General features: G+C 36.1%; 1 protein-coding gene across 1 annotated transcript; it reads left to right on the top strand.

Moving 5' to 3' along the window:
* The first annotated feature begins 1,202 nt into the window (after positions 1 to 1,202).
* Positions 1,203 to 24,763, top strand: LOC127964521 (cholecystokinin receptor). Its single transcript, XM_052564742.1, has 5 exons — positions 1,203 to 1,565; positions 15,051 to 15,299; positions 18,669 to 18,930; positions 20,574 to 20,701; positions 22,628 to 24,763. Exons 1-5 carry the CDS (start codon positions 1,403 to 1,405, stop codon positions 23,155 to 23,157), a joined length of 1,332 nt encoding a protein of 443 aa, XP_052420702.1. The 5' UTR covers positions 1,203 to 1,402; the 3' UTR covers positions 23,158 to 24,763.
* The last annotated feature ends 1,990 nt before the right edge of the window (positions 24,764 to 26,753 follow it).

The following is a 26,753-nucleotide window of genomic DNA, read 5'->3' as shown; positions in this document are numbered from 1 at the left end:
ATTTTCTGCAAGGGATATGTAATTTCATGAGCACAACTGTATATTAAAAAAAAGTCACAAGATGATTACAAAAATAAAATAAAATAATAATAAAAAACAGAAGCAGGTGCCACAAAGTTCTCTCTCTACTCCAATAAAGAACAGATGCTTGTGCAAATGACTGGGATCATGGCACTGGTTCTTTGGTCAGTCTTCTGGTAAATCATGACCTCTTAACGTAATTGGTGTTTTCAGTCAGCCAATTAAATGATCTGAGTATTAGTCAACTCATTAAATCTAAATCCTAAATCCTGTGACAGAGTCTGGACCATGAATGTGTGTATAATCACTCATTTGTTTGTATTGTCTTTGCAGATGTGCACACACTCGGACACTCTATTTAGACCCGAAGCCTGTGCTTGAACTGCTCATCAGTTATAGGCCTATATAAATTGGCAAAGAAAACACCTAAACCAACAGATCAAAATCTATGAAGCCATTTTTATAGACAAGCAATGATAATTTTCCTATCATACAAGGTGCTATCATATTACTGAATCAAATGATCACAAACCCTTCAATATAAGAAGTGTAGACTCTGGTAAACACTCATCTAGACATTCATATTCATGTTAAATAACTGTAATTTCTGTAATAATAATATTTTATTTTGTTTTAGGCACTACTTTAAGATAAGTGCTGCATAGAAATGTATGATCAAAACTAAATGTACTGTACCATGATGAAAAATGTTCACTGAAGTTTGTGACAACGACACCTGTTCTATGAATATTTATTAATTTATGACGAAACGGCGTGCAATATATTAATTCTAAAACACATTATGTCTCTAATGTTTAAAATGAATTAAAATGGGCATTATAAAAAGGGCATTATAAAAATGCCCTTAATGTCTTTTCAAAAAAAAAAAAAAAAAAAAAAAAAAAAAAAAAAAAAATACCAGAAGAGCTTGGAAGCTACTTCCACAAGAGGGCGCCGGTGTTTCACTCCACCTGCCACATCATTCATAACTTTCCCTAAATCCATGTGCCCGTACTTCACAAACTCCCTTCAACGTCTCCTCCTCTCCAGGATGCTCAGTTGCCTGAATCCCACCGGCTCACCCCCAAACTCCCACCCCTGCTGTTTAAGAGCTCATTAATAACCCCTCAGCTCGGTCCACGCGTGAGAAGAGCCTCAGTGGCGCGCAGGGCTTCATCACATTCTCACACAGAGCAACTGTGCCTTCAACACACCGCTGAGCAACAACGCTTCATTTCAGCACGAGCTAATCTTACCTTTTTATTGACTCTTAATTGAATCCTCTCCAAATGTCTGCTCTCTAAGCAGCTCTTTGCGCTCTCATAGCTTACGGATGACTGCGAGGAAACACTAATATCAAATAGTTGTGGTTAGGTCCGAGATGGATTTACAGACGCTAAATGATACATCTGGGATTTGGGCATGCCTTCCGCTTCAGAACAGCTCGGTTCTGAACGGGACCTTAAACGGGAGTCTGGAGATTCCCGACGGCGCTTGCGGAGACGCGCTTCTGCTGCCCAAGACGGAACCGGCGCGAGCCAAAGGTGAGGATCTCCGTCACACACTCGCGTGCGTTCAACAAACTCGATCTCCTTCACTAGAGAGGTACCAGACTGTTTTGACATTATAGAGAGGTTGAAGCATCCTTCAACGGTTTTAAGCAAAATCAGGAAGTGTTTGGATGGGTATAAAACATTTCAGTAAGCGCAAAAGTAAGATTGCAATTTTAGTTTGAGCGCGCTAAATACAGTAGCCTCGCGAATAGAAGCGCTCGCCTGATGAGGTAACCATAGTGACAGTAGGTTTCTCTGCGCTTTTCGTACGATTCCTGAAAAAAAACATCACTTTATGACATATTTAGGTATTTCAAGTAGCCTATATATATATTTAAAGTCAAGTTAAAGCCTACTCGACGTTTGCGTTCGGGGAAAGCCAAATTCGGTTGCGCAAGAAGAGATTGCTTCGTGAAAATCAGGTTACTGAGAGAAATGTCCTTACATTTCCACACCCCTAAAAGTCACTGAATATTTCACATACTAGAAATAAATGGCATACCATGTCATGTTTTCGTCCTGTAACCTTGCTCTCATTAAAGTAGGCTATAGAAAACGAAAAGGTAATCACTCAGAGTCTAGGGAATTGCGATCTTAAATGATCAAAGCTTTATATAATACTACAATCACTGTACCATGGGCTGTGTGGAAAAGGACAATGCTTGTTATCTTGGGAAATTGTAGATTCATTTCTGCCAGCATCGCTACAGCTTTATTGCCACTGCAGGGAGAATTTAGATGCGATTATAATCCTATGGTCTATTAGTTTCTGATGCCTTATTTGCAGTCAGCTCAAGAGAGATGCCACAGAAAAAAAGGATAATGAAGTATGTTTACTGTGTGTGAAAACCTGATGTAGTCTAGCTGCTATTTAATTAGACACCTGTGAGGAACACTTAACATTTGAGTGAAGGGTCATAAGTGTAGTAAATCATATTTACACACACACACATAAAACATTGATATCATTTTTACCATAGCTGCTGCAGATACATTGATGAAACAAAGTTAAAAAAAAAAAAAAAAAAACGAACCCTTTTTTATAAAGGTATGTATAGTTGTTTTATTAGGCTGTCCAAGGAGTTAATGGGAAAAAAATGGATTAAATGAGTTACACAAATCTGAATAAAGTGAGCAGTGCCTATATAAGAAACGGAGTTTGCAGCCTTTCCACTGCTATTAGAATCACTGCCAGAGCAAGTAAATAATTCAGCAGAGTTCACTGCATCACCCTCTGGGCTTTATGACGCGAGGGACTGTATTACGACGTAAAGAGATTGTTTATCTAGACCAAATGAAGTGATGACAATTCTACATACTGTATGTTAACTTTAAAATATAAAACAGTAAAATATGAAAGAAAAATAAAACATTCTAAAGTATTAATGAGAGGAAAACCAATATTTGCAATACAGTTAGCAAATTTTCTGGAAGAAAGCAGATGTTAAATATTTCTTAGGTGAATAAAGAAGTGAATACCAAAAAACAAGGTATTGTTCAACCACGGAGCTATAAATATGCTTTGTTAGCAGTGTTGGGAAGGTTACTTTAGAAATGTAATAGTTACAGATTACAAGTTACTCTTTTTAAAACATAATAAGTGGTGTTACTATTTCAATTAATTTATTAAAATAATGTAACTGATTGCATTTGATTACTTTATGATTATTTTTGCAAAGGTCTAATGAATATTTTCAACTGGTAATCATTTTCAAACATTTAAAGTGGTCAGGGATATTGTTATAGCAGTACTCAACACTGATTACTGTCTTTCACAAACCTTCATTGCTATAATCAAGATTAAAATCATTTAATTTTAAAGCACAGGCACCACTGTCAGACTTTAGCACCTCATTTTTACTTTGAGTTCTGAGGTTAAAAACAGATTTAAAATTATAACAAGAAATAGTTTAATAGCTATGATGCTGTTTTTGAAATCAAATCTTTGCATAGTTATGACAGGAAACACTGGCATCGAACAAAGCCTTGGAAAAATTTTTGGCATATGCAAAAGCTTAAATAGGATTTAAAACTGTTATCAGATATGTATATATATATGTATATATATATGTATGTATATATATATATATATATATATATATATATATATATATATATATATATATATATATATACGTGCATGTGTGTGAAATTATTCAGATGTAATACCATTGCACTCAACTATTTACTCCCAACACTGTTTGATAAATAACACAAAATTATGAAAATGTGCAACATTTTCAACATTTAAATGCTTTTACTTATGCATATTTACTCAATCAACATGACTTCTTCATTAAGTTAACCCAATAAATGTAATTTAAGAAGTCATTTGAGGTCGAAACAGCTCTTTTGTACACGCTTCTATTTTCACATTGTACAGCAAAAGCGAGTGATTTCTCCTCTTTCTCTCTGGGTGCTTTGATGGAAGCGTTTAGCATACCTCTGGGCACAGGCTAAATTTAGTGCATTGCCACTGAGGAGCCTAATCAGAGACTGCTCGACAAAACACATATTTGCTGTCCATTTCCTCCATCAGCAGAGGCTGTTGGGCTCTTTGTCCCTGTGTTCAGTATAAACCCTGATCATCAAACACACGTGTCATTATCGCCATCACACAGTGCTCCGACAGCGCTCTTCAAATCCACAGATCTGGGCTGTTAGCATACAATGCACACTCATTCATTCGTCTTTATGACGAGTCCAGGATGGCATGCACATGCTTCAGGCAATCAATGACATCTCAGTGATTTTCTGTGAATCTTTGTAAATCTCTTCACTGTACTTGGCAACAGTGCAATGCAATGATTGCATGATGCAATGATTTCCATAGTAAATGGATCATTTACTATAATTATTTTTCTCAAACCTGAAAGTTAATATTTTGCAATTTTGACTTTTTCTTATCAGAATTTCTATCTCATCATTTTGAGTTAACATCTCACAATTACAGTTGTTTTCAACTGTACACACAAATCCACAAATGCCTCACATCTTTTGCAAACTGAAGCACTGCATTCAGAATATCACAAACACATCACAAAAGCAAACATTTTCAAACACCTTTGCCATATTATTAATTCCTGTTATATTTTTCTGTTACATAAAGAACTCTGTGAAAAAAATCTATCAATTACATTAATTTAACATTTTATCGCAGAAGTAAGCTTCCATCCTCTTTCCATTTATCCTATCTATGCACAAGTACATGGTTAGTTGAATTATATAATTTCCATGTAGCCTATTTTTCTCTGCTGACACCATAAGAACAAAGCTGTGACCCACCAGTTGGGAAGCAGTGCTGTATATGATCAAACATGTGCTGTGTTAACATGACGAGACAGGCAGTAGAAGTCATTCGCTCTGAAACAATGCAACCTCTGATCTCAGGTGAGACGCCTGTTGAGTTCGCTCAGGATGAGGTCTTCAGTCATGAGCTCTTAACATTTAGATGAGTCCAGTGATGAAGCTGCATCAGGGTAATTTGAGAGGACACAGAGGTTAGCAGAATGTCATGCTTTAGCTTAATATAGCAACATTTGTGACCAACAAGTGATTAACTTCCTTGACAGATCTTGATGGTGATTGACACTTAAGGTTGAAACCAATCATTAGATAATTTACTGCTTTAAACTTGTTTCATAGTGGGTTATGAGAGGTCTCTTAAGGATCTTATGGATGCTGTATGGCTTCATACAGACACAATTATTCAGCAGTCAGCAATGAAGAATTAATCGTTCACGCTGTTCACAGAAAAAAAAAGAAAGAAAGAACAAGACATTGTGATGTTTTTATTGCAGTATACTGTGTTCCTGAGTAGTTGGCTTAATTGACAAATGTGTTATTTGGTTGTCCTCAGCACATCAGACAGTGATCCGAATCCAAATTATGGCATTACCTTTGTCTTTGGCTCTAATATAGAAGCAAACAACTCACAAACCCAGTAATTTATTATAAATTTGTGTCCACACTGCATTACTTACCATTTTTAAGATTTACATATTTGTGTTTGGAAAGAGAATTGCAAAGTAGTGTCTGAAATTAATTATTTTTAAAACACAATAATTGATTTTCCGAAAACTGATTTACTGGGGCATTTTTACCTGTATAATGAGAATTATCTGTTTGTATAATAACATGCAGCCTGCCATACAACAGTTTACACTATACAGTAGGTCTGAATAAACCAGGAGATGAGCAGACTGAAGGTCATCAGTTTGCAGGAATGAGCTACAGCCATGGACCTCTCTAAAGACACAGCTTGAGGACTGTTGTATATGGAGGAATGCTGGGTATTCAGTCACACTGAGATTGGAGCGAGACAGGCTGTTCCAACAGCTTAGTACTCACTGAATGCAACACAATATACACTGTGGGCTGCCTATTATTCTTTACAAATAGTAAGTGACATTTTTTCTTAAAATAGACAAAATAAATGCGTTAAGAAAATAAATAGTTCATTCATTATACTGGAAGCAGAAGGTCAAATCGTGCTGATTGCATTGTGGGATCTGAAAATTGTATGTTTCACAAAATTTCACAAAATACACATAGCCTAAACGGGATTTCTACAAAATATACTATAGAAAATGGCTAACAAAAACAAGTTGCAGGTGAGTGTTTTTCCTGATGTTTCTCATGTGCTTTGTCCTGCGGATTTTAATTAGCGAATAGTTGATTATTCCAGGGACAGGCACTTGGCCTCTATGTGGACACCAATTACAAACATCATTCAGGAAACTGCATGGATTGCTTCGCTGCTTTGGGAATATTGACTACAGCCTGAGTGGACTGTTAACCTCGGTCTTTCCCTGACAATCAAGCCTTCTCCCAAAATCCATGATTAGACATCCATCTGTTTTAGAATCGATCACTTGTTGCTGCAACACTGATGCAACTGTTTGTAACTCATGACTTTATTAACGTTGTTGAATTACTATTTTAAATCTATAGCATGTAAAGCTAAATAAGTAGGGATTTTAGTAGTTTTACTACTCTTGAAAAATAAGAAGAAGATGTGATTTAACTGGGCAATATATTACTCTCATATTTTGTTATATATGAAATCTACAGTATAATTTTTTGTGGCTCAAAAAGCAGCTAGGGCTGCACAATAAACTGCAATTTAATCAAGATCATGGTTTTTGCTTCTCTATCTTTATAAGGCATTTACATCTCTGAACATGTATGTTTCAGTTTAGGGTTTTCCATTCTACTCAAGAAAAAGTATTATACAGCAGGTCAATTTTCTTTCTTCTTTTCTTTCTTTGCTCTGACTACATCTGTAAGTAAACCAGACAAGTGGACATTCTCTTGATTTGTGCTTATGTGAATGTGCAGTAATTCTAATTAAATGTTACAAAGGTTCTAAAATTAACAATCGTCATATTTTTAGCAATAAATATTAAACAATAAATAAAATGACAATTAAAAATAATAAACAATACATCTAATTAGACTGTAAAATAAAACTGAAAAGCTAGAATATGAAGACATGAAGATTAATGTACACTGAAACAATGTGCCTAATGTGGTAGAATGTATAGGAATGATTTTATTAAAAAATGCCTCCTTAAAGCAAATTTCACACTGTGAAAATACCTTTTGAGTTATTTATTCCCCTCTAGTTAGTTATAGCACTGGTTATAACAATGACTTAGAGCATGCAAAATGCTGTTGATATGTGAGGAATTTTTTTTTTTTTTTTTTTTTACACAAATCTAAAATATTTACGCACTCACATTTGGCCTCAGATTCATAATTCATGCAACTAACTTTCATGATATCTTGATTCCTCTTGATTGTAATTTATTCATGCATTCCTTCTCTGGTTTGAAACCTGTATTCCTAACCCAGCTCAATCTTCTCATGAATTGATCATGAGGCCAAAAGCATTGATGAAATAGTAAATGGTGGTGTTTTGGAAAGTGGAAGTTAACAGTTAACACTGAAACAGTAGCAGTGCGGCTCTAGAGGTGATGTGCTGTGAGATGGAAATGGACGAGGGATGATGAGAAATCGTAGTGATGTTTTGTTTACATGGCATTTAATGACATGAGCTTGAGTTTATCCCATCCTGGAATAAATATTCAGTTGACTTTTAAACAATATCCATCTGATTTTATGATCTGTATATCTTGTATACACATCTTAGATAATGTTAAGTATGGTAGACATCAAGTTTTGTCATAAAAACAAGGTTTGTCATAAAAACACACCAGAGGCATAAAACAGTCGAGTACACATGAGAATGAACTATTAACCCTCTGATGCATGAATAATTAAATCACAAAGGACAAAAATATCTATCTATCTATCTATCTATCTATCTATCTATCTATCTATCTATCTATCTATCTATCTATCTATCTATCTGTCTGTCTGTCTGTCTGTCTGTCTGTCTGTCTGTCTGTCTGTCTGTCTGTCTGTCTATCTACAGTATCTATCTATCTATTGTCTTGGGTCAAAAAATACCAGTAAATTGATTATCACAAAACTTAGTAAGTTGCATTATTTAAATATTTAAGTAGTTTATTATGTTCCCATAAATTTTGCATCTCAAAGAGTAACTACTTCAGAAGTATATGTAACAGGTCAGCTGCAAAAATAACTGGCCATGCCTTTTATTCACTTTTAACATTTCTTTAGTAATCCTGACAGTAGATTTTAATTGGCACAAGCTGTTATTAATTCTGACCCTATTGATATAGGGTTGTAATATAATATAATATAATATAATATAATATAATATAATATAATATAATATAATATAATATAATATAATATAATATAATATAATATATACACATAAACTGTGGTTTAAAACAATATACTAATAAATGATTATCTGTCTTTACATAGAAAATATTCAGATGTCCTTATTATGTGCATTTTATGCAGCAGTATTATAGAAGAACCATTTTGAATTCCAGAAATAACCTTTCAGTGAACAAATCTTAAAATATTTTTTTTTTTCGCATAGTGTGAAGAAAATATTAACTTCATACTATCTAGAGAACTTTTTTTTTTTTTTCACTTTAATGAACGTTTTGCAAAATTGAAAAATTCCATGGATTTTAAAGTTTCTTCCTGGAACCATAGATGCCATAGATTTGAGTGTAGAATAAACTAGCCAGTGCACATTGGCATGCAATTATTGCATCCAGCTGCCGCTGACCACAGCATGACTTTAATAAGGCAGAAGGTGCAATGCATACCAGGTTTTCACTGAGGAGCTGAGAATGGTGACTCGGCAGCTCAGCGGTGGTACAGCAACCGTGGCGACTGGACGTGACATCTCCATTCCCTCCTACAGGGAACAAGGGTTACCATACATAACCGAGATGTTCCCTTTCAGTTGGTCATTCTCGATGTCTCGTCGGTGACCGACGAATTGGGATCCCTACCAAAGCGCCATGGGTGTTGTGCTCTGTGCGAGCCGCCTGCTCCACTATTTGGTGTAGGCCGGGGCTCAGAACAAGTAGTTCCACTCACCATTGTCAAAACACTCAATATGGAACCCAGCTTTACTATTCTCAGGGATTCATCATGAAGGCCTGGGACCAGACATTTCACCATGTTCGGCTGCCAACGCCCAGGAGGATGCAACACTTCTAGTTGAGTGAGCTTGCAACCTGAATGGGCAGTGCACACCCTGTGCTTTATAAGCCAGGGTGATGACATCCACAGATTTAACCTCCTGGCCCCTCTAAGGAACCTGATGATGAGGTCATGCTTACCTAAAGACATCCCATTCACGGGAACATGATATGCAGCAATAGCAGCAACCTGGACTTTGAGGGTGGAGGGAGACAGCCTTTGCTCCAGCCCTTGCTGCAGAAAAAACAGCACGACTACAATCGTGCATCTAGTAGAGCACTAGTTTTGGGGATCCATGTCCGAGGGCCAACACAACACCACTAGCAAGACTTGCTCCTTGTCCTTCCAGAAGGTTTACCTTATTTGCTCTGAAACATCTCCAAATCAGCTGGACCGTTTGGGGATGGAATCGCCATTCTCCCAGGAGCGTTGCTTGAGACAGCTCGTCGGCTGTGCAGTTGAGCAGGCCCGGAATGTGAACAGCAAGTAGTGACCTCAGAACCTTCTGACTCCAAAGGAGGAGGTGGTGGGTGAGTTGCAACATGCGACAGGAGCACAGACCACCTTGTCAGTTGATGTACTCAACGGTCGCTGTGTTGCCATTTGGACCAGCATGTGCTTGCCTCATAAGTACCCTTTGAGATGGTTCAAGGCAAGGCATACTTCTAACTTTAGTTAGAACATACATACATTTTAAACATACTTCTAACTAACCAAACTCTGTAACGACCACTGCTGAAGCGCCATCTTGCCAACACAGGAAGCTTCTGAGAGCATGCTGAACTTGTAGTTCACGACTGGTACACAGTTGAGCAGAATGATACTGTCGCTCGGCTCCAAAGCGAAAAGCTGGTATATATTGCACCTTCTGCTTACTCATGCTGTGATCAGTGGCAGCTGAATGCAATAATTGCATGTCAATGTGCATTGGCTCATTTAGTTTACACACAAAGTAGATTGGTCTATTGAAGCAATATCCAAATTCTTCAGTCACCGATGTGACATTAAGAGTGACTGACTGAAAGGGAACCTTTATCGTTAAGAGTATGGTTCGAAAGAAACATCACCAGTGGATATTAGATAGTCTGATCAGGTTAAATAAATGATCAATGGCCAACAGTTTTATAATGACCTCATTCTTGTCAGTCCCTCATGTACAGTGAATTTTACACACCGTGCTGTCTTGATGGTTTGAATAGCGATGTGACTTGCGAAGGTTGACAGTACAGGTTTGTGCGAGACAGGACATGTTGAGATCTCATCCTGAAACCAACATCTGTCACATACACCAAGATTGCATGATGAAATATACTAAGAGAGACATTCATCCACAGGGAGAAGAGTACAGATGAAAGAGTAATTGAATTCGATTAGATGGCCCTTGTGTAACATTTCAATTGGCAAGGGGGAACAAGTATTTCATTCTCTGTAATCTAATTTATTGTCTCCTTCTTCCTGAATCGTTTCTCCTAACTGAGTTGTTTGCATTGCTTAAGTGTATTTTTTTCACAAATAACATATGTGCATTTTCATAGAAGTGTCAACAGTTAGAAATAGGAGAGCTCTAGAAGGGTTCTTAGTGACTTTTGAAATGTTAAAGCTTGTGCAAAAATATAATATAACAGAGAATTTGAAATAGTATATTAATCCAATTACCATCAATGATGACACACGCTGTTTTAACCCTAAATCAAGCCAATCCCATCCCAAGGCAACACATCTCAGTTATCTGACACTTCTAAGTATTTCCCAAGGCCTTTAAAACCCACGACTAAGACAGAATCCACAGCAAACCTCAAACAGTTTAGTTCACGCTTCTCCCACATAGTGAGGCTAAGGCATCCTACAGAAAGTAGTGGCATGTGGAGGATACTTGATAAACATGTTCTTCTTTTTACTTGATGGAACAAATTCTTTGCAACAATGACAGAGAAAGTGAGATAGCGATTTTAGTCGAGCCACTCATGCAGACCGCATCTCTTATGAGATCAAAGTCCTGAGGTTGTCAGCAGCATTTTGGCGGGTCTAATCCTTTAAGACCAGTGGCTACAGGCGATCAGTAATGGAGCGCACACAGAACCCTGTACTGTAGTCAAACATGGCCTCAATTGATTGCTTTAGCCTGACAAAGCCACAAACAGGATATGACTCTTCACATCCCATAATCCTACCTGCTCATGCTGGCTCACATTGACTGCTCTCTGCAGAGGCAGTAATGGAAAGCAGCTGGAATATGTTCCACTTTGGCAGAAAAATGGCTTATTTTCAATGTTTGATTGTTGGGTTCCAAAATTAAGGCTTAGTATTCAATACACTTATGGAGGATTGTTTATAACGTGGAGCTTTTCTATGTCAAAAATCATTAGAGCAAGAGCAAAGACTTAAAGGGATAGTTCACCTTGAAGACTTTTTGAAATAAGGCCTTATAAAGTCAATGCCAAAAGGGTCCAGTTTGGCTTTAGACCCCAGTGATTTTCACTGTGAATAAAACCAGCTTACTGTGTTAGGAAAGATCTACCAAATTTACCAACAAATGAACCAAAAATATTAATTATCAGAGGAAGTTTAACGAAAAGTTCACATATATGTCAATAACCACTGTAGACATTAATTGGTAGATGTTCATATTCAGAATTGAAGTCAACAGGGGGTTTTCATTGATTTGTATCCTCAATCTTTTGTCACGTCATTGAACTGGCCTTTTTTACCTAACTTAACCAATTACTATTTAGAAATGTTATGTAAAGCACAATAACTTTTCAGTAGTATCTTTGTGTGTGTGTGTGTGTGTCATTATCTTGTCTAGTATGAAATGGCACATTTATATTTAACTCAGTGGAAATTAAACTTCCAGTCCCCTGCATCTCTAATATAAAATGACCAATGTATTTCTGATAAAATTGCATTTATGCAATAAAAATAAATAAATAAACACACACACACACACACACACACACACACACACGCACGCACGCACGCACGCACACACACAAACACTCTTAAAAATATAGGTGTTTCACAATGCCATAGAAGAACCCTTTTTTCTTTGTCTAAATGGTTTGATAAAGAACCTTTAACAGCTGAAGATCCTTCGTGTTTTACAAAAGGTTGTCTGTGGCGAAAGAATGATCTTCAGATTTGAAAAAGGTAAGAAAGAGGAGCTACTTTAAAGAACCTTTGACGGAATGGTTCTTTGTGGAACTAAAATTGGTTCTATGGCATCTTTGTGAAGAGCATTTTGAAGCACTTTTAATAAAGGGTGTATATTAACTTATATTAATTTTCACTGTTATGTGAGAGTTACTATTACACATAATCTGAAAGAGTATTGAATCTCTGAATGGTGAAGAAAAAGCAGAAATGAATATGTAGAATAATATCAAAGTGTTGATAAAAAAATAACGAAGCTAGAATTAATTAATTAACTTTTTTTTTTTAAGCAGAGGCTCTGTTCTTTTTTAATGCTGGTTCAGATATTCATACAGCAATGGAAATTTTGTGAAAACCATAAAAAATGCTGGTGGGCACTATAAACTGTTTTAAAGGCTGCCAGGGAAAGAGTTAAAAATGTAATAATAAAGTATATATATATAAAAAATGTACCCGCATAAAATAATCTGAATTTTTAAGTTTCAGTGTAGTGGCTTATGAAGGGCTCCTTATTTATGATGCTATTAAACAAATTGATTGTATGCTTATGACATTTCAGCAGAGTTGCGATTCATAGTCTAATATTGTTTTGCAGTAATCCTGCAATTTTTCTCCATTAGTCACCGTATTTCCCCTTTGATTGATCAACAATCGGACAACTTTCCAATTACACATTAACATTTCAGTTACAGATATCAAGTTTCCAACTCATTGCTTAAACAAAATGATGGGCTATGTCACAAAGAATGATTACCCGTGTAAAAATTCAGATTTATGGCCACAGAGATCAGCTAGAAAAACACAATCCATCAGCCATGTCTGAAAAACACACAGCTTCAAGTGTTTGAGTGAGCTGTTGCATTCTGAGGATGTTATTTGATGATGCTGGATTTTTTCCATACTAGCAGAAGGTTGCATTGAGGACAATTAGATACGTTTATCGTTTCTAAACATTCAGTAAGTCAGCAAGAAAACCTGACAGCACATAGCACATTTATAGACTCTGAAGTACAGAAAAGTGTATTTTATAATGAAGTTCATTGTAATTATACACACACACACACACACACACACACACATATGGGGCTGTCAGTTTAATGCGTTAATTTAATTTAAAAGATTAAAATATTTGAATGCCGTTAAAGCACTGGCCCCGCCCCCAGACCTGTCTGTCATCTTGTATTTCAAACAGTTGACTGTTGTCAAATATGATGCAGGGCAACAACTCCATAAATGCAGTTATGCCCTAAAATTCAAGATATTGGTGCAAAAATGCCCTTGTATGAATTTTTGTCTCATATTTACATCATACGATAAGCAATATTACACAAGCAGCCAGTGCAATTTAAAACAAGTGCTGTTTATTTCCGAATACCACGAGTGCAAATGTGATTTTATACAACAATACTATATTACCTTTAAAGCCATATAGCAGAATTTTTGTGCATCTCCAAGCAACACAGCAGTTTAATTTCTGAATGAATCTGCACTCAATGATTCAAATGCCCATTCATAAAGAGAGCAGTTTACTGTATTCCTGAATGAATCAGCCCTTTGAATCGAATCACTCATAAAGACATTTACCACCAACTGCTGGCAGATTTAGTTTTTTATGTAGAGTATCATTCCATTAAATTAATAATAATAATAATATTAAAGGGGTAGTTCACCCCACAAAAAAAATAAAAAATAATTTGTCATCATTTATGTACCCTCATGTCGTTTCAAACCTTTCTTTTGTGTAAAGTAGACTGGTAACAAAGCTGCTTTGGTAAATCACTTTCATTGTATGAACAAAAAAATACTGAAATGTTTCTTGAAGTTTCTTCTTTTATGTTCCATAGTTTATGTTAGGCTGTTGTAGCCTAAATGCTTATGTGTAATAAATTTGATGTTGAATCAAATAATTAAAATATTTATTTCTAAAGCTTCAGTTTTGATACCTTTTTCATTTAATTCAAAAATGGCTTTAAATAATCTTTTGTGGGTATTTTTACTATGTGTATATATATATATATATATATATATATATATATATATATATATATATATATATATATATATATAACATCTGACATGTCACAATGATTAATTCAATTATTAATTAAACTGTTTTTTTTTGTTTTCTTTGGTCATGTCTTGCCTTTAAGGAAAAACATTTCACCATATGCTAGTAATTATATATAATTTTCCATTAGTGAATTGCTGACAGTGTGAAAAATAAACTTAAAAAGTAATCAAGTGTGAGTGTGGAGAGGTTCATTTACTGAGGCCTTTTGAACATTACAGTAATTAAATATATGTGCAATGATCCGGCATATTTAAAAGCAATTAAATGCCAATTAAACTCTCCTCCCATATCTTTCCCCAGTCACTATTTTTTTCTCGCATCTTTGACAGAGTTGATTTAACTTGATTTCCTGTTACTGAATGTTAACCCTGTGAAGCCTGACATATTAAATAATAAAAAATCAATAAAACCTTTTTACAAACTTTTTATTACACTAAATGTATGTAAATATTAGTTGTATACTGATATATAGTAGTATTTATATCAGTTGAACAACAGAAATCATGTAGTAGATTGTGTAAAACACGTTTTGATCATGTTGATGATAGAGACCTTAGAAATGTGCCTATAACAGACATTATAGGGTTAAGTGTTTATATTTTGTCATTTTAAAGGCCTTTAATATGTTGATCTGTTATTTGCTCTTTGTTTTTCAGAAATGGATTCGCTGCGCATATTGCTATACTCTCTCATATTCCTGCTGAGTGTGTTTGGTAACCTGCTCATCATTGTGGTTTTGGTGGTGAATAAGCGAATGCGGACGGTGACCAACTCATTCCTGCTCTCCCTGGCCATTAGTGATCTCATGATGGCTGTTTTCTGCATGCCCTTCACTCTTATTCCCAACCTGCTGGAGGATTTCATCTTTGGAGCTGCCATGTGTAAGATTGTGGCCTATCTTATGGGTAAGATGAACTTTCATTTTTTGCAAACTTAACTGAGAATGTTACAAATGTACCTGCTAAATCACAAAGAAAAGTACAGCTACTTTGCTCTGAATATCCTGCTGGCATAAGGCACCCAGGGAGAGTCTGTTTACTGATCGTCTTCACAAACTCTGGTAAAAGTCACATGCTTCAATTGCCTAGACATGCAAAACTTTACGTTGCTTCAAATTTTTGAAAGATATTAATTTTACTTATTTTAAATTAGTCTGTACAGGCACAGTCAGCAATAGTCTGAATATTAATGAATATTTAAATGAACTCATTTGTTACTGTGTAATCACATCTCCTATGAGTTTTTAAAGATGTTTCGATACATCTTCTGTTATGGCAGCAGTAATTCATCATATGATGATCTAATGATGGAGAAAAGCAATAAAATGAATGTAGTACTATTCATGGTGAAGGAAGGAGCACTTTTAAAGAGATGATTCCAGTGTCTGGATCTCGGTGATGGGCCTATGCTGTCTAGACCCAGGGATGAAGGATTATTGTTTAAATGATTAATTTAGACATGTAGACATGTTTTTCCACTACAAAAAACAAACAAACAAACAATTACTGTAACTGGGGAAAAATAATCATGAAATTACCATGCAAATTGAGTAAGCTTAATAAATTTAGATGTATTAAATTAAATCATTAGGGGTAATCTAGATCTAGCCACAGTACACAATAATATGCAATTTTTTTCAACTACTTATAAAGCACAATGCTGGAATGAAGTACAAGAAAATAAGAAGCATTGCACTTATATTTACAGAGTAAATTTCTTATCGAATAAAGCAACATGCAGTATAGCCTAAATAAAGCTCTTCATCATACTAGTTATATTATAACATGTATTTTCAATATTTATTCTGACACCATTGGATGGAAACAGAACTTGATTTAAGCTGGATGATGGTACTGTTGTCTTCTGTACAGATGTATCACATCTTGGATATCGACATTAGTATTTAATCAACATTGAACTGACTCAAACTGAATAATGACATTGCTGCTCTTTTGTAGAACGGCTTATTGTTAAACTGAACTTGTTTTAAATGGATGAATTTCACACTGTTACTGATCTGAACTGAACCAAAGGCTGACTTGAGCTCAATAATGACCCTATTGTCTTTTAGAGCTGCTCTACAGTGGAATCTGAACTGATTCTGATCTCAACGGATTCTGCTATTCTCCATCTGTAATAAAACATCCCTCAACATGGTTTCGGAGGATGAATAAAGGCCCCCTGTAGCGAATACATGCGTTTTTGTAAGATAAATATCCAGATTTCAAATGTAATAAACACTTTTTTCCTCACTTCTGCTGACTGTGGGGAACCAGAAGAAGTGCAGCCGGATGTTGTAGTATGTCAGCGCTGCGTGGTCAGTGACGAGCGCAGAGAGAAAACAAAACACTGAACGAATTAGAAGAACAAAACGAGGATTTGTAAAGAAAAACGTCCGAGGATTTCAATATAAGCCAAGAGGAGACTGGAAATCCTTTGCTAAACTAAGGAAACATTCCTTTGTTCTTACATTTTCGCGCGTGTGATGCATATGTCTTAAATTTTCTTTCTGCATGTCCTCCGCGTCCCACAGTCAGCAGATGTCAGAAAAAAAAGTTTTTTATTACATTTGAAATTTGGATATTTATCTTACAAAAATGCATAGATTCACTACAGGGGGACTTTATTCACCGGAGCCGTGTTTATTACAGATGTGCGCAATTTATTTCACATCTTCTGAACTGTTGACAAAAACACCCGCTTACCCCATAAAAAGGCTTGGAAAAGCAGGGACCATTTTAAATATAACTTAGATTGGATTTGTCTGAAAGAAGAAAGCCACATATACCTAGGATGCTTCAAGGGTGACGAGAAGATGAATTTTAATTCTCGGGTGAACTAACCCTTTAATATCCATGCACAAAGCCTTCATTAAGCGTATCACAGTTTGCTTCTCTGCTCTGAACTGTATTTTATTTTATTTATTTTTCACATTATTTATTATTGTAGTCATCATGTATTTAATGTCTTGTTAAAAAACAACAACATAAATAAGCTGCAATAGGAGACTATAAAACACACTTCAAAATGACTTGGTGAGACTACTTTTCATTTGTAATACGGTTAACAGGATGTCAGATTTTGGCACAGACCCTCGCTTTGAGAAATTGCCCACTGATGTACAGTAGACATATATGAATGCATCCAGCTTGATCTGCACTGTTTCATGGATCACTACCTCCCTAAATGAAAGTCAAGGCTCATCCAGCAGCAGCCAATACAATGCCAAGGTCAGATCTGACACATAAGGGCTGCTGGGAAATAATTTGAAGGGACAAAAAAAATCATAAGACAAATCTTTTTTTTTTTTTTTTACTGGGATTCACGGGTGATCAGATACTGTTTCTAAAGGATGTTTCTCTCCTGTATTATGTTGACTGTCTGACACAATTCACAAGAGAGCAGATCTTATTTACTTGAGTGTGTGCGAGTGGCCTGCGGCCCACACAGTGTCAGAGTGTGACAGGGCAGCACATCCAACACGCTGTGCCAACCACAACCTCCCTCCCACTGTTTGTTTTTCGAAGGGGCAGAGAAGGAAGGGGATTTGTAAAGCAAAGAACAATTTCCTCGGTATGAGCTGTGGTGCGGAGGGCGAGATCAGGTCAAAGCTCTCGGGCTATTGGGCCAGTAATTCCTCAAACATGAGGGGCTGCCGGAAATCTCGCTCTACAACGCTCACCAACAAGAATGCCATTCTGCAATGTTTTTCACTAAGCTTTGTATTTTTAGAAGAACGTATTAAGGATTTTGTCGCTTCCAGTTTTGCAAAGCATAAAGCGTTCGGGGAATAAATACAGATTTGCAGTGAATACGTATAGTTATAGGAGCAATTGAATCAGAAAACTTGATGGATAAACCGCTTAGATGATCTTAAATGTTGGCTCTTGACTCAATGCCAAATTCTTTATCAAAACTATAGAGCAATAAATAAATAAATTAATTAAAGTAGTCTAAAAATATTGTACTGTAGCTACATTTTATTATGGATTTAAATTACATTTACAATAAAAAAAAGGTAATGACTAATATATGGGATATATAGACAAAAAAAAACTGACACAAAAAAATATTTTACTGTAAAACTGTACATTGCAAAATTACTGTAAACTGTGAAATGTCTTGTTCGATTTATTACAGTTTTTCACCATACATAGGAAGGTAACTTACTAACAGCCAACCACTCAATACTTCTTACTATAGCATTTTTACAGTCTTTTACTGTTAAAATTTTTATTTAATTTTTTCAGTGTAATTCTTTTGCTTTATTACAGGAATCTCTGTCTGTATATCTACCCTCAGTCTGGTGGCTATAGCCATTGAGAGGTACAGTGCCATTTGCAACCCGCTGAAGTCCCGGGCATGGCAGACCCGATCCCATGCCTATAAAGTCATTGCTTCTACCTGGGTCCTGTCCTTCCTCATTATGACACCCTATCCCATCTTCAGCACGCTGGTGAAGTTCACCAAGCACAACAAGATTACAGCTCACATGTGCCGCCATGACTGGCCAAAGAGCGAGGTGGAGCAAGCCTGGTGAGTGTTGAAGTATTTGTTAGTGCTCATTAGCTTTTATTTTATAGGACAGTTAAATGGAAAAAGGACACGACCTAGTTCAGACTCAAGTCTGGTTCCTCCAAAGCCAGCAGTGTCTATACATGTCCCGAGCACATGCACGAACCACTACACTACAGCTTGGACAGTTTACATCAGTATGTGTCAGGCTGGGCTGGAATGCAAAAACAAGCAATTTCTACCTTAAACATATTAAGCAGCACCACTGTTTTCAACATATGAAATGATTTTTGAGCAGCAAATCTGCATATAAGAATAATACCTGAAGGATCATGTGACCCTGAAGAATGGAGAAATAATGCTGAATGTACATTTTTTTTTGCAAATAAATAAACAAGTTAAATAACTTGTTTTAATATTGTAATAATATTGCACAATACTGATGTTTTTTAAAAACTAATTTATTTCAGGTACATAAAAAATATTTTTAACCGTAGGGTATATTAAAATAACATTTTGTTTTTAAACCTTTCAGAATGCCTCATTGGAAGTGCATACCTGTTTATTTGTATACTGACATGCTACAAATTATTGTCTGGTAATGCCACAGATGCTGTCTTTAGAGCATAAGTTGTTTTGTACTCTGTAAATTGGAAGAGCATCCTGCTATTACTCATACTGTAACATCATTGACTGTCTGCGTCTGTCTCAACTTGAGAGGCAAAGACAGCGACACAGAGACAGAGTCACTCTGCAGTGCTCTGATAAGGAGCAGGGGTCTTAAACATTAGCTGGGGGCCTCCTGCAGCACATTATGTTTTATGACAGCTGCTGCTAGGTAGACAGCTAGGGACCACAACAGTACTGTTTCTGCATGTTCCACTGAGTTTGCTTGTTCATCTTTTTAATTATTTCTGCATATTCTGTTACAGTAATAAGCCACAAGAGGCTGGGCATGAAAGGGATTTTATTACAGGGAAGGGGTGTTGTTAGGCACATCACGGATATGTTCCCTTCAAGCTATGCCAATGCATGACTACTCACTTCTGAGGACAATTATTGATATTTAAATTAATTCAGAATTATAATCAGAAAACTATTTTGTAGAACAAACAATGTTTTGAATAATGTGAATCAGTCTTCACAGACCATGAGTGGCTACCCTTGGATAAATAGCCTATACGAGTGAGTGGTTGTATTTATATTTTAAAGGAATAGTTCAGCCAGAAATTTTATATACTAAATATGTACTCACCCTCAAGCTATATAAAATGTAGATGAGTTTGTTTCCTCATCAGAACAGATTTGGAGAAATTTAGCATTACATCACTTGCTCACCAATGGATCCCCTGCAGAGAATATCAGATTTCAGATAATATCAATATCAGAGCTTATAAATACATTGCAATAATCCAAAAGCAATCCACACAACTCCAGTTCATCAGTTAATATCATGTTAATTGAAAAGCTGGACTCTCATTCTGACGGCACCCATTCACTGCAGAGGATCCATTAGTGAGCAATGCTAATTTATTGCTAAAAATGTTTTCTGATGAAGAAACAAACTCATTTACATCTTGGATGGCTTGAGGGTGACAACATTCTCACTTTTAGGTAAACTATTTCTCAAAATGGAGTTTCAAACAATTTTCATGTTGTTTTAGGTACATCCTGTTGCTATTTGTTCTGTTCTTCATTCCTGGAGTGGTGATGATCATTGCTTATGGGCTCATTTCTCGAGAACTCTACCGTGGAATACAGTTTGAATTGGAGCAGAAGAAGGGACAGAGTGGTGAGACATTTATGAAGTCAAAAACACAATACATGCAGTATAATTTAGCCATGTTTTAGTAAGCCTCAGACCATCCCATAGGGTATTAACTGTGATCGTATTTGATGACCTACTCTGAGGATTTAATTGTTTGTGTGTACAGCTATGTCCATCTGTTTTTGAATGAGGTTCAATTTCCTAAGTAATGAAATGTGACCTATTTGATTTTCAAAAATATAATTGCAGCTGTAAAACATTTCCCAAACTACCCCTAAAAAAGCAAGAAGGAAAAAGTAGGAAATATAGACTTGAATATTACCCCTAAATTACTCATTGGTGGGGCTCTTACATTTTAATATCTGCTGGATTGCTTTGATTATGTCTCATCAACAATTCCACTGTTCTACGCTAAATCACATTCTATAATTGTATAAATATGTCTCCATTTCCCCTGGGCTGCTGTGATCTAGCATTCAAACTCTCCGGTGCTGAGTCACCACTCTACCCATTAAGATGTTTTCATTTGTATTAGTGAAATGTCATTTCCTTTCCCATTTTATTGGTAAAAATTTGTGCAAAAGAAGGTAGCTCACGAATGTCAAAACACAACCTGCTGTGAGGTCTCATGAAGGTTATTGTTTAGTGACAGACACAAGGGTTGGGAATTGTAAAGAATGGAACGATTCAGATTGCACTTTATGATTCCAGCTCCTTACTGATTAATTTCATTAATAGAATATTTTTAAAAATTTGAATACTCCCTTTTTCATAGAGTATTACTTTTCAGCCAAGAACTGTACAGTAAGTGAAGGAGTCTTTAAAGCAATTCAAACTCAAAACTGAGTTTTAGGTTTTGTGTCGTTTTGACTAATTTATTAAAATGAACCTAAGAGTAATTTGATTGCAACTGATTTGATTAATTATAACAGGGCTTGAAAATAGGAATTAATTTTTCTTCCACAATTTACTACAAATAAAGGGATAGTATACACAACAATGAAATTACTTACCCTCATGTCGTGCCAAACCAGTAATACCTTTGTTCATATTCAGATCACAAATTAATATATTTGTAATATGAAATAATCATTAAAATAGTCCATGTGACATCAGTGGTTTAACCTCTATTTCGTCAGAAATATCTTCATTTCTATTCTGAAGATGAACAATCTTAGTGGGATTGTCTTACAGGTTTGGAACAACATTAGGGTGAGTAATTAATGACAGAATTTTCTTTTTTGGGTGAAATATCCCTTTAACCCTCTAGCACCCATAATTTTATTATCATATTATGTACATGAGGAACAGGACTGTAAAGTAAAGTGCTACCTTTTTATTTATAAAATAATAATAATTAAAAAAATCATGTCATTTTCAATTAATTAAGCGCTTAAATAAAAATTGAACAAAGAATGTAAATTTTACTCCCACGCCAAAAGAAAATTGCTCAGAATTTTTGTATTTTTGTATTTATTTCTTATGGCAGTCATTTTTTGACCAGAAAGATCTCAGGTGGTTTTTTTTAAAGACCATTTAGCCTTTTCCAATCATGTCGACAATGCTTGTGTTCATATTGCAAGTACCACAAAAGTCACAAAGTTTCATACAATTCTGATAAAGTAAAAAAAAAAAAAAAAATGTTAAATTTTTCATTGAAACATCACAGAGGACAAAAAGTGTTAATTCAACAAAACTGCTTACGTACAGCCTCAGTTGAAACTATATTTTGTCAATAACTTCAGTCTTCATAAACATTATACTTTAAGGATTTTCAACTCAAGTTCGAATTTTTGTGTGATATTTGCATATGAATACAGCCTTGCAAGCAGTAGTATTTTATTCAGGAAATGCAATGTGGATCAAAATGTAAGCTTCCCCTTAATCTGTATATATTTAAACACTCCCTCAGAGCTTATTCTTGAGGAATGTCCAATGTTTCCTCTTTAGGAATGAAAAATGGTATCAGCAACACTGTCTTATATAGCAGCGATGACGGAGACGGCTGCTACATCCAGGTGTCCAAGAGGCCAAACTCAATGGAGATGTCAGTCCTCACCCCAACGGGCTCCGCAAAGGTGGACCGACCCCGCAGCAACACGTCTGAAGCTAAACTGAAGGCCAAGAAGCGGGTGATCCGTATGCTTATTGTCATTGTGGCCATGTTCTTCATCTGCTGGATGCCTCTGTACTCCGTCAACACCTGGAAAGCATTCGACCTTCCCTCAGCCCACAGGGCTCTTTCTGGAGCCCCCATCTCATTCATCCACCTGCTGTCCTACACGTCTGCCTGTGTCAACCCAATCATCTACTGCTTTATGAACAAGCGCTTTCGAAAGGCACTTCTTGCCACCTTCTCCTGCTGCTGCTGGTCCTGCCGCAGAAGAGGCTTCAGGGAAGGTGACGATGAGGTTACTGCCACCGGAGCGTCCATGTCTAAGTTTAACTACACCACTGTCAGCACGATGGGACCATGCTGATCCTCAAAGGACAAGATGGAGAAGAATTGGTGTGGATGTTGGCAAATGATGAGGGTTAGAAGACTTAGATTGTTTATCACTTTCTTGCAGCTAAGACGACCAGATGCTACATCAACAGCAGCCAATGGTTTATGATTCATGATTATTCATGTTGTTATATATTCACCAGAGACTTGTCTAAATGTATATTCTTGAGGTGGCGTCGAAGAGCTCGGTAGGAATGGTCACACCAACCTCACCCTCTTCTGTCAAAGGTCTGTCACTCTCACAAAACAACAACAACAACAACAAAAAAGACGCCAAATGACCGCCTGCAAAATTTCTTTCTGAATGAACTGGTTTTGGTGTAGAAGAACCAAAAAAGAGTAATTTTTTTTTACCATGAATAACAATCTGCATTTGAGGTAAAGTTTGTGGTGTAGAGTTTGCTGAGGAAAAATTTGGACCAGATGCAAGCAGAACAATGGCTCTTCAGGATGAGAAGACACTCATTGGGAGCCTTTATCGACTGAGCGATAATGTTGAACTTGCTAGATCAGAGTCAGCAGGAAGCAGAGTTTCTAGAGCTTTTAGTGCGTACTTGCTCAAATGACTATGTAAATGTCTGAATGTGGCTAGTAGAATACCAGCCTTATGCTTTACGTTATCTTTTGTTGTAGTTTAAAGTGCCTGCATAGTGTTTTTAAATCCTTTTTGAGGCCAAGAAACATCGGGAGGGATTTCATTCATAAGATCAGAACAGCTTTCCAAAGTCTGAGCCATAAAATATTACAAAGTGGTTAATGATCATGGTCTGTTTCTAGACAGGACAATTATTTTGGCAGTTGCCTTCATATTTTTTTTTTTTGGACTGAAGAGGTTTTGTTTTGTTTTTTGAAGTTGTCCTTTGTGGCCTTCATAGTCTGTGGTTATAGGGGACCTCAACTGAATGAAAACGCTTTGATTGAGGTGAACTCATGCCAATCTGTCATAATCTCACAGACTGATTTATGAATGCTTTTTAAATGCCCTCGTAAATGTATAGATATAAGCGTATTAAGGTTCTGCAAGACAAGTCATCATCAAACAACAGCAAAGAACACTTACATCTGATTTGTGATTGTTCTGTCCTTCTGTTAGAAGATTCATTTTATTTTCTTATTTATTTTTATTTTTTTAGGCAGGTTAGAGAGGGAAGCTTGATTAAATGTCAGATATTTTTGGATGCCATGGAGCCCATGGGAAGTCAGACTTGATTCAGTGAATATAAAATATTTCAAGAATATAAAACAATATATGAAATAAATTAAACTTAATGGCTGACTTTAAGTTCTGACAAAGGGACAACCGGGAGTGATGAGTTCAGGAATTTTGATTTTAATTACTGATGAAAAAAACAAGCTGAAACTCCAAAAACTCATGACACTCTGAAAGGATGTATACAAAGATTATTTTTGTCATAATGATGGAAACACTTTACAATGTATTTCCTCTGCATCAAATTTACAGTTGTCGTAAAAAAAAAAAAAAAAAAAAAAAAAAAAAAAATCATTTACACAATCTCATTACTCATCAAGTAAATTACTAAAGATTTAAATTCAAACATTATACCATTCCCAATTCCTTAACTGGTTTTTTTTAGTTCCTTTGTAAAGAAAAAAAAAATAGTAGGGAACATTAATTAAACATTTAGTGTAAACTGGTCGTAAAATAATTATTACATAAATAATTGATTTATCATGTTTCTTGAAGACTATGAAGACTTGTTTTCTCCCAAATTCACATGTTTGATAGGGCTTTGGGGATACATAATGCAAAAATGGATGGGAAACACTGGCTTAAAATCATAATCAGTTAAGCATAATCATAAACAAGCAGGAACCAGCATAAATGCTCCCTAAACTATACATATTATTTACCATTTTCTATATTTTGCCACCTATTTTTCTCTTCACCAATAGTCTGTCTCATTTTCCCTGATATATATCTATATATATATATATATATATATATATATGCTTTGTAGTTTTTCCACTGGCTAAACATTACTTTCTATCAATGTGCATCTGCTCCCTGAACTTACTTTGCAGTGAAAAATGTCAACAATACCTTGTTATCCACACACTTCCTCAGCCCTGATGACCGTCCATCACACAGCAGTCCTTAAAAGCTGCCAGTTCCCCCATTAAATTTATGTCGCTTGGCTGGCCAAACTTTCCCCGATGTACCAGCCAGGGTTTTAATGGCATCATTCCCCTGCGCAGCTCATGACTTGGATAATGGGTCGGTATTCAGGATCACACACAAAGATCAGTTTTATGGGATCACCCAGACAATGTTGTCGGATTCGCTCATTTTAAAACAACATCCCATTAGTTCAGGTTGTTATTTTTGTATTTGGAAAAGGTAACAGCGCTCATAGTTGATAAATAATCAATTGAGCTCTTCTTGATTGCATGTTATGAAAAAGGATCAAAATACTTTGATGAGCCAGTCTTGCATTGTGCCACTCATTCTTTAAAAGGTTTGTTCAGCAGATGTTTACGCTTTATTCTAATGAGAAGAGAAATGAGGCCAGCAGATGCATTTAGTTCTGACCTTTCCAAGCCCATCAAGACTCCTTTTTCATGAGACTAATATATAGAGATCCTCCTGTGAAGACGTTTGCAAAACAGATGTCTGACTTCCTCAGGTCTCGATTCAGATTGAGATACCATTTGTTTCTTGTGAAAAACAACTGGCGTACTACGACTTGTAAAAACATCTACGTTTATAAAGGAGTCCAAAAGTGAGAGAAAAAACATAATTAGCACATGGCGAATTTGTGTTTGAATGCTTAGTGAATTGTGAATGCAACGGTAAAATGGATGATAGCCTGCTGTAGGCTGCACAGATGTCAATTGTGAAGGATAATATGGATACGACCCTATTGCGTATTCAGTGTTTAATAACCCATGATAGTCCAACATGGGGTTTTCCTAGAACAAAACAGACTAGTTTCATTCAGGAAGTGCTCTCACAAAGGAAACATCTGACATAAAGGTTTCGGGTTAGCGAAACGTGGAATCAGTTGAACTCTAAACACTTAAGTAAATACAGCAGAACAGACAGCAACAACATCTGCTAAGGTGAATCCAGTAAAACAATAAGCATTTGGAGATCGACTATGCCTGTGGAAAATTCATTTCAGAAATAAGCTTTCTCTGTAATTAGTCAGACATCATAGCGCCTGCCTCCGTCTGGAGGCGTTTCACTGTTGTAATGCTCTGAGCTTGGGTGCTCTGGCTGAAAATGGAAGGGCTGTTAAACTGATTTCCCCGAGGTGTGTTTGAGACGTCTGTGAGTGCTGAACACATTGTGTTGTTGTGGCCCACAGATCTTTTCTGATTAATAGGATATAATCTGAAGTCTAAACTAACCACATGTTTCATGGTGTTTAACCAACAGTCAACTCAAGTGTTCTCATCAGATTACATACACAAGCTCTCAGCAGCGTAGTCTTTCCTTGAAATGCTTCACCTTGTCACGGACAAAGTGTGTAGACAGCGTGATGAAAATAAAAATGTTTATCAGCCTCATCAGTCAATATGACATAATACACAAAGGCAGACAACTTC

Source organism: Carassius gibelio, chromosome B9 (genome assembly GCF_023724105.1).
Source record: "Carassius gibelio isolate Cgi1373 ecotype wild population from Czech Republic chromosome B9, carGib1.2-hapl.c, whole genome shotgun sequence".
In the NCBI taxonomy this organism is placed as follows: domain Eukaryota; kingdom Metazoa; phylum Chordata; class Actinopteri; order Cypriniformes; family Cyprinidae; genus Carassius; species Carassius gibelio.
This window is presented reverse-complemented; position numbering and strand designations above follow the sequence as displayed.

What these genes read in the sequence shown, in the direction of transcription:
- LOC127964521 (XM_052564742.1), top strand. Translation starts at nt 1,403, where the DNA reads ATGGATTTACAGACGCTAAATGATACATCTGGGATTTGGGCATGCCTT. An exon ending in GGAACCGGCGCGAGCCAAAG is followed by an intron (nt 1,566 to 15,050) that starts GTGAGGATCTCC and finishes TTTGTTTTTCAG; the next exon opens with AAATGGATTCGCTGCGCATA. An exon ending in GATTGTGGCCTATCTTATGG is followed by an intron (nt 15,300 to 18,668) that starts GTAAGATGAACT and finishes GCTTTATTACAG; the next exon opens with GAATCTCTGTCTGTATATCT.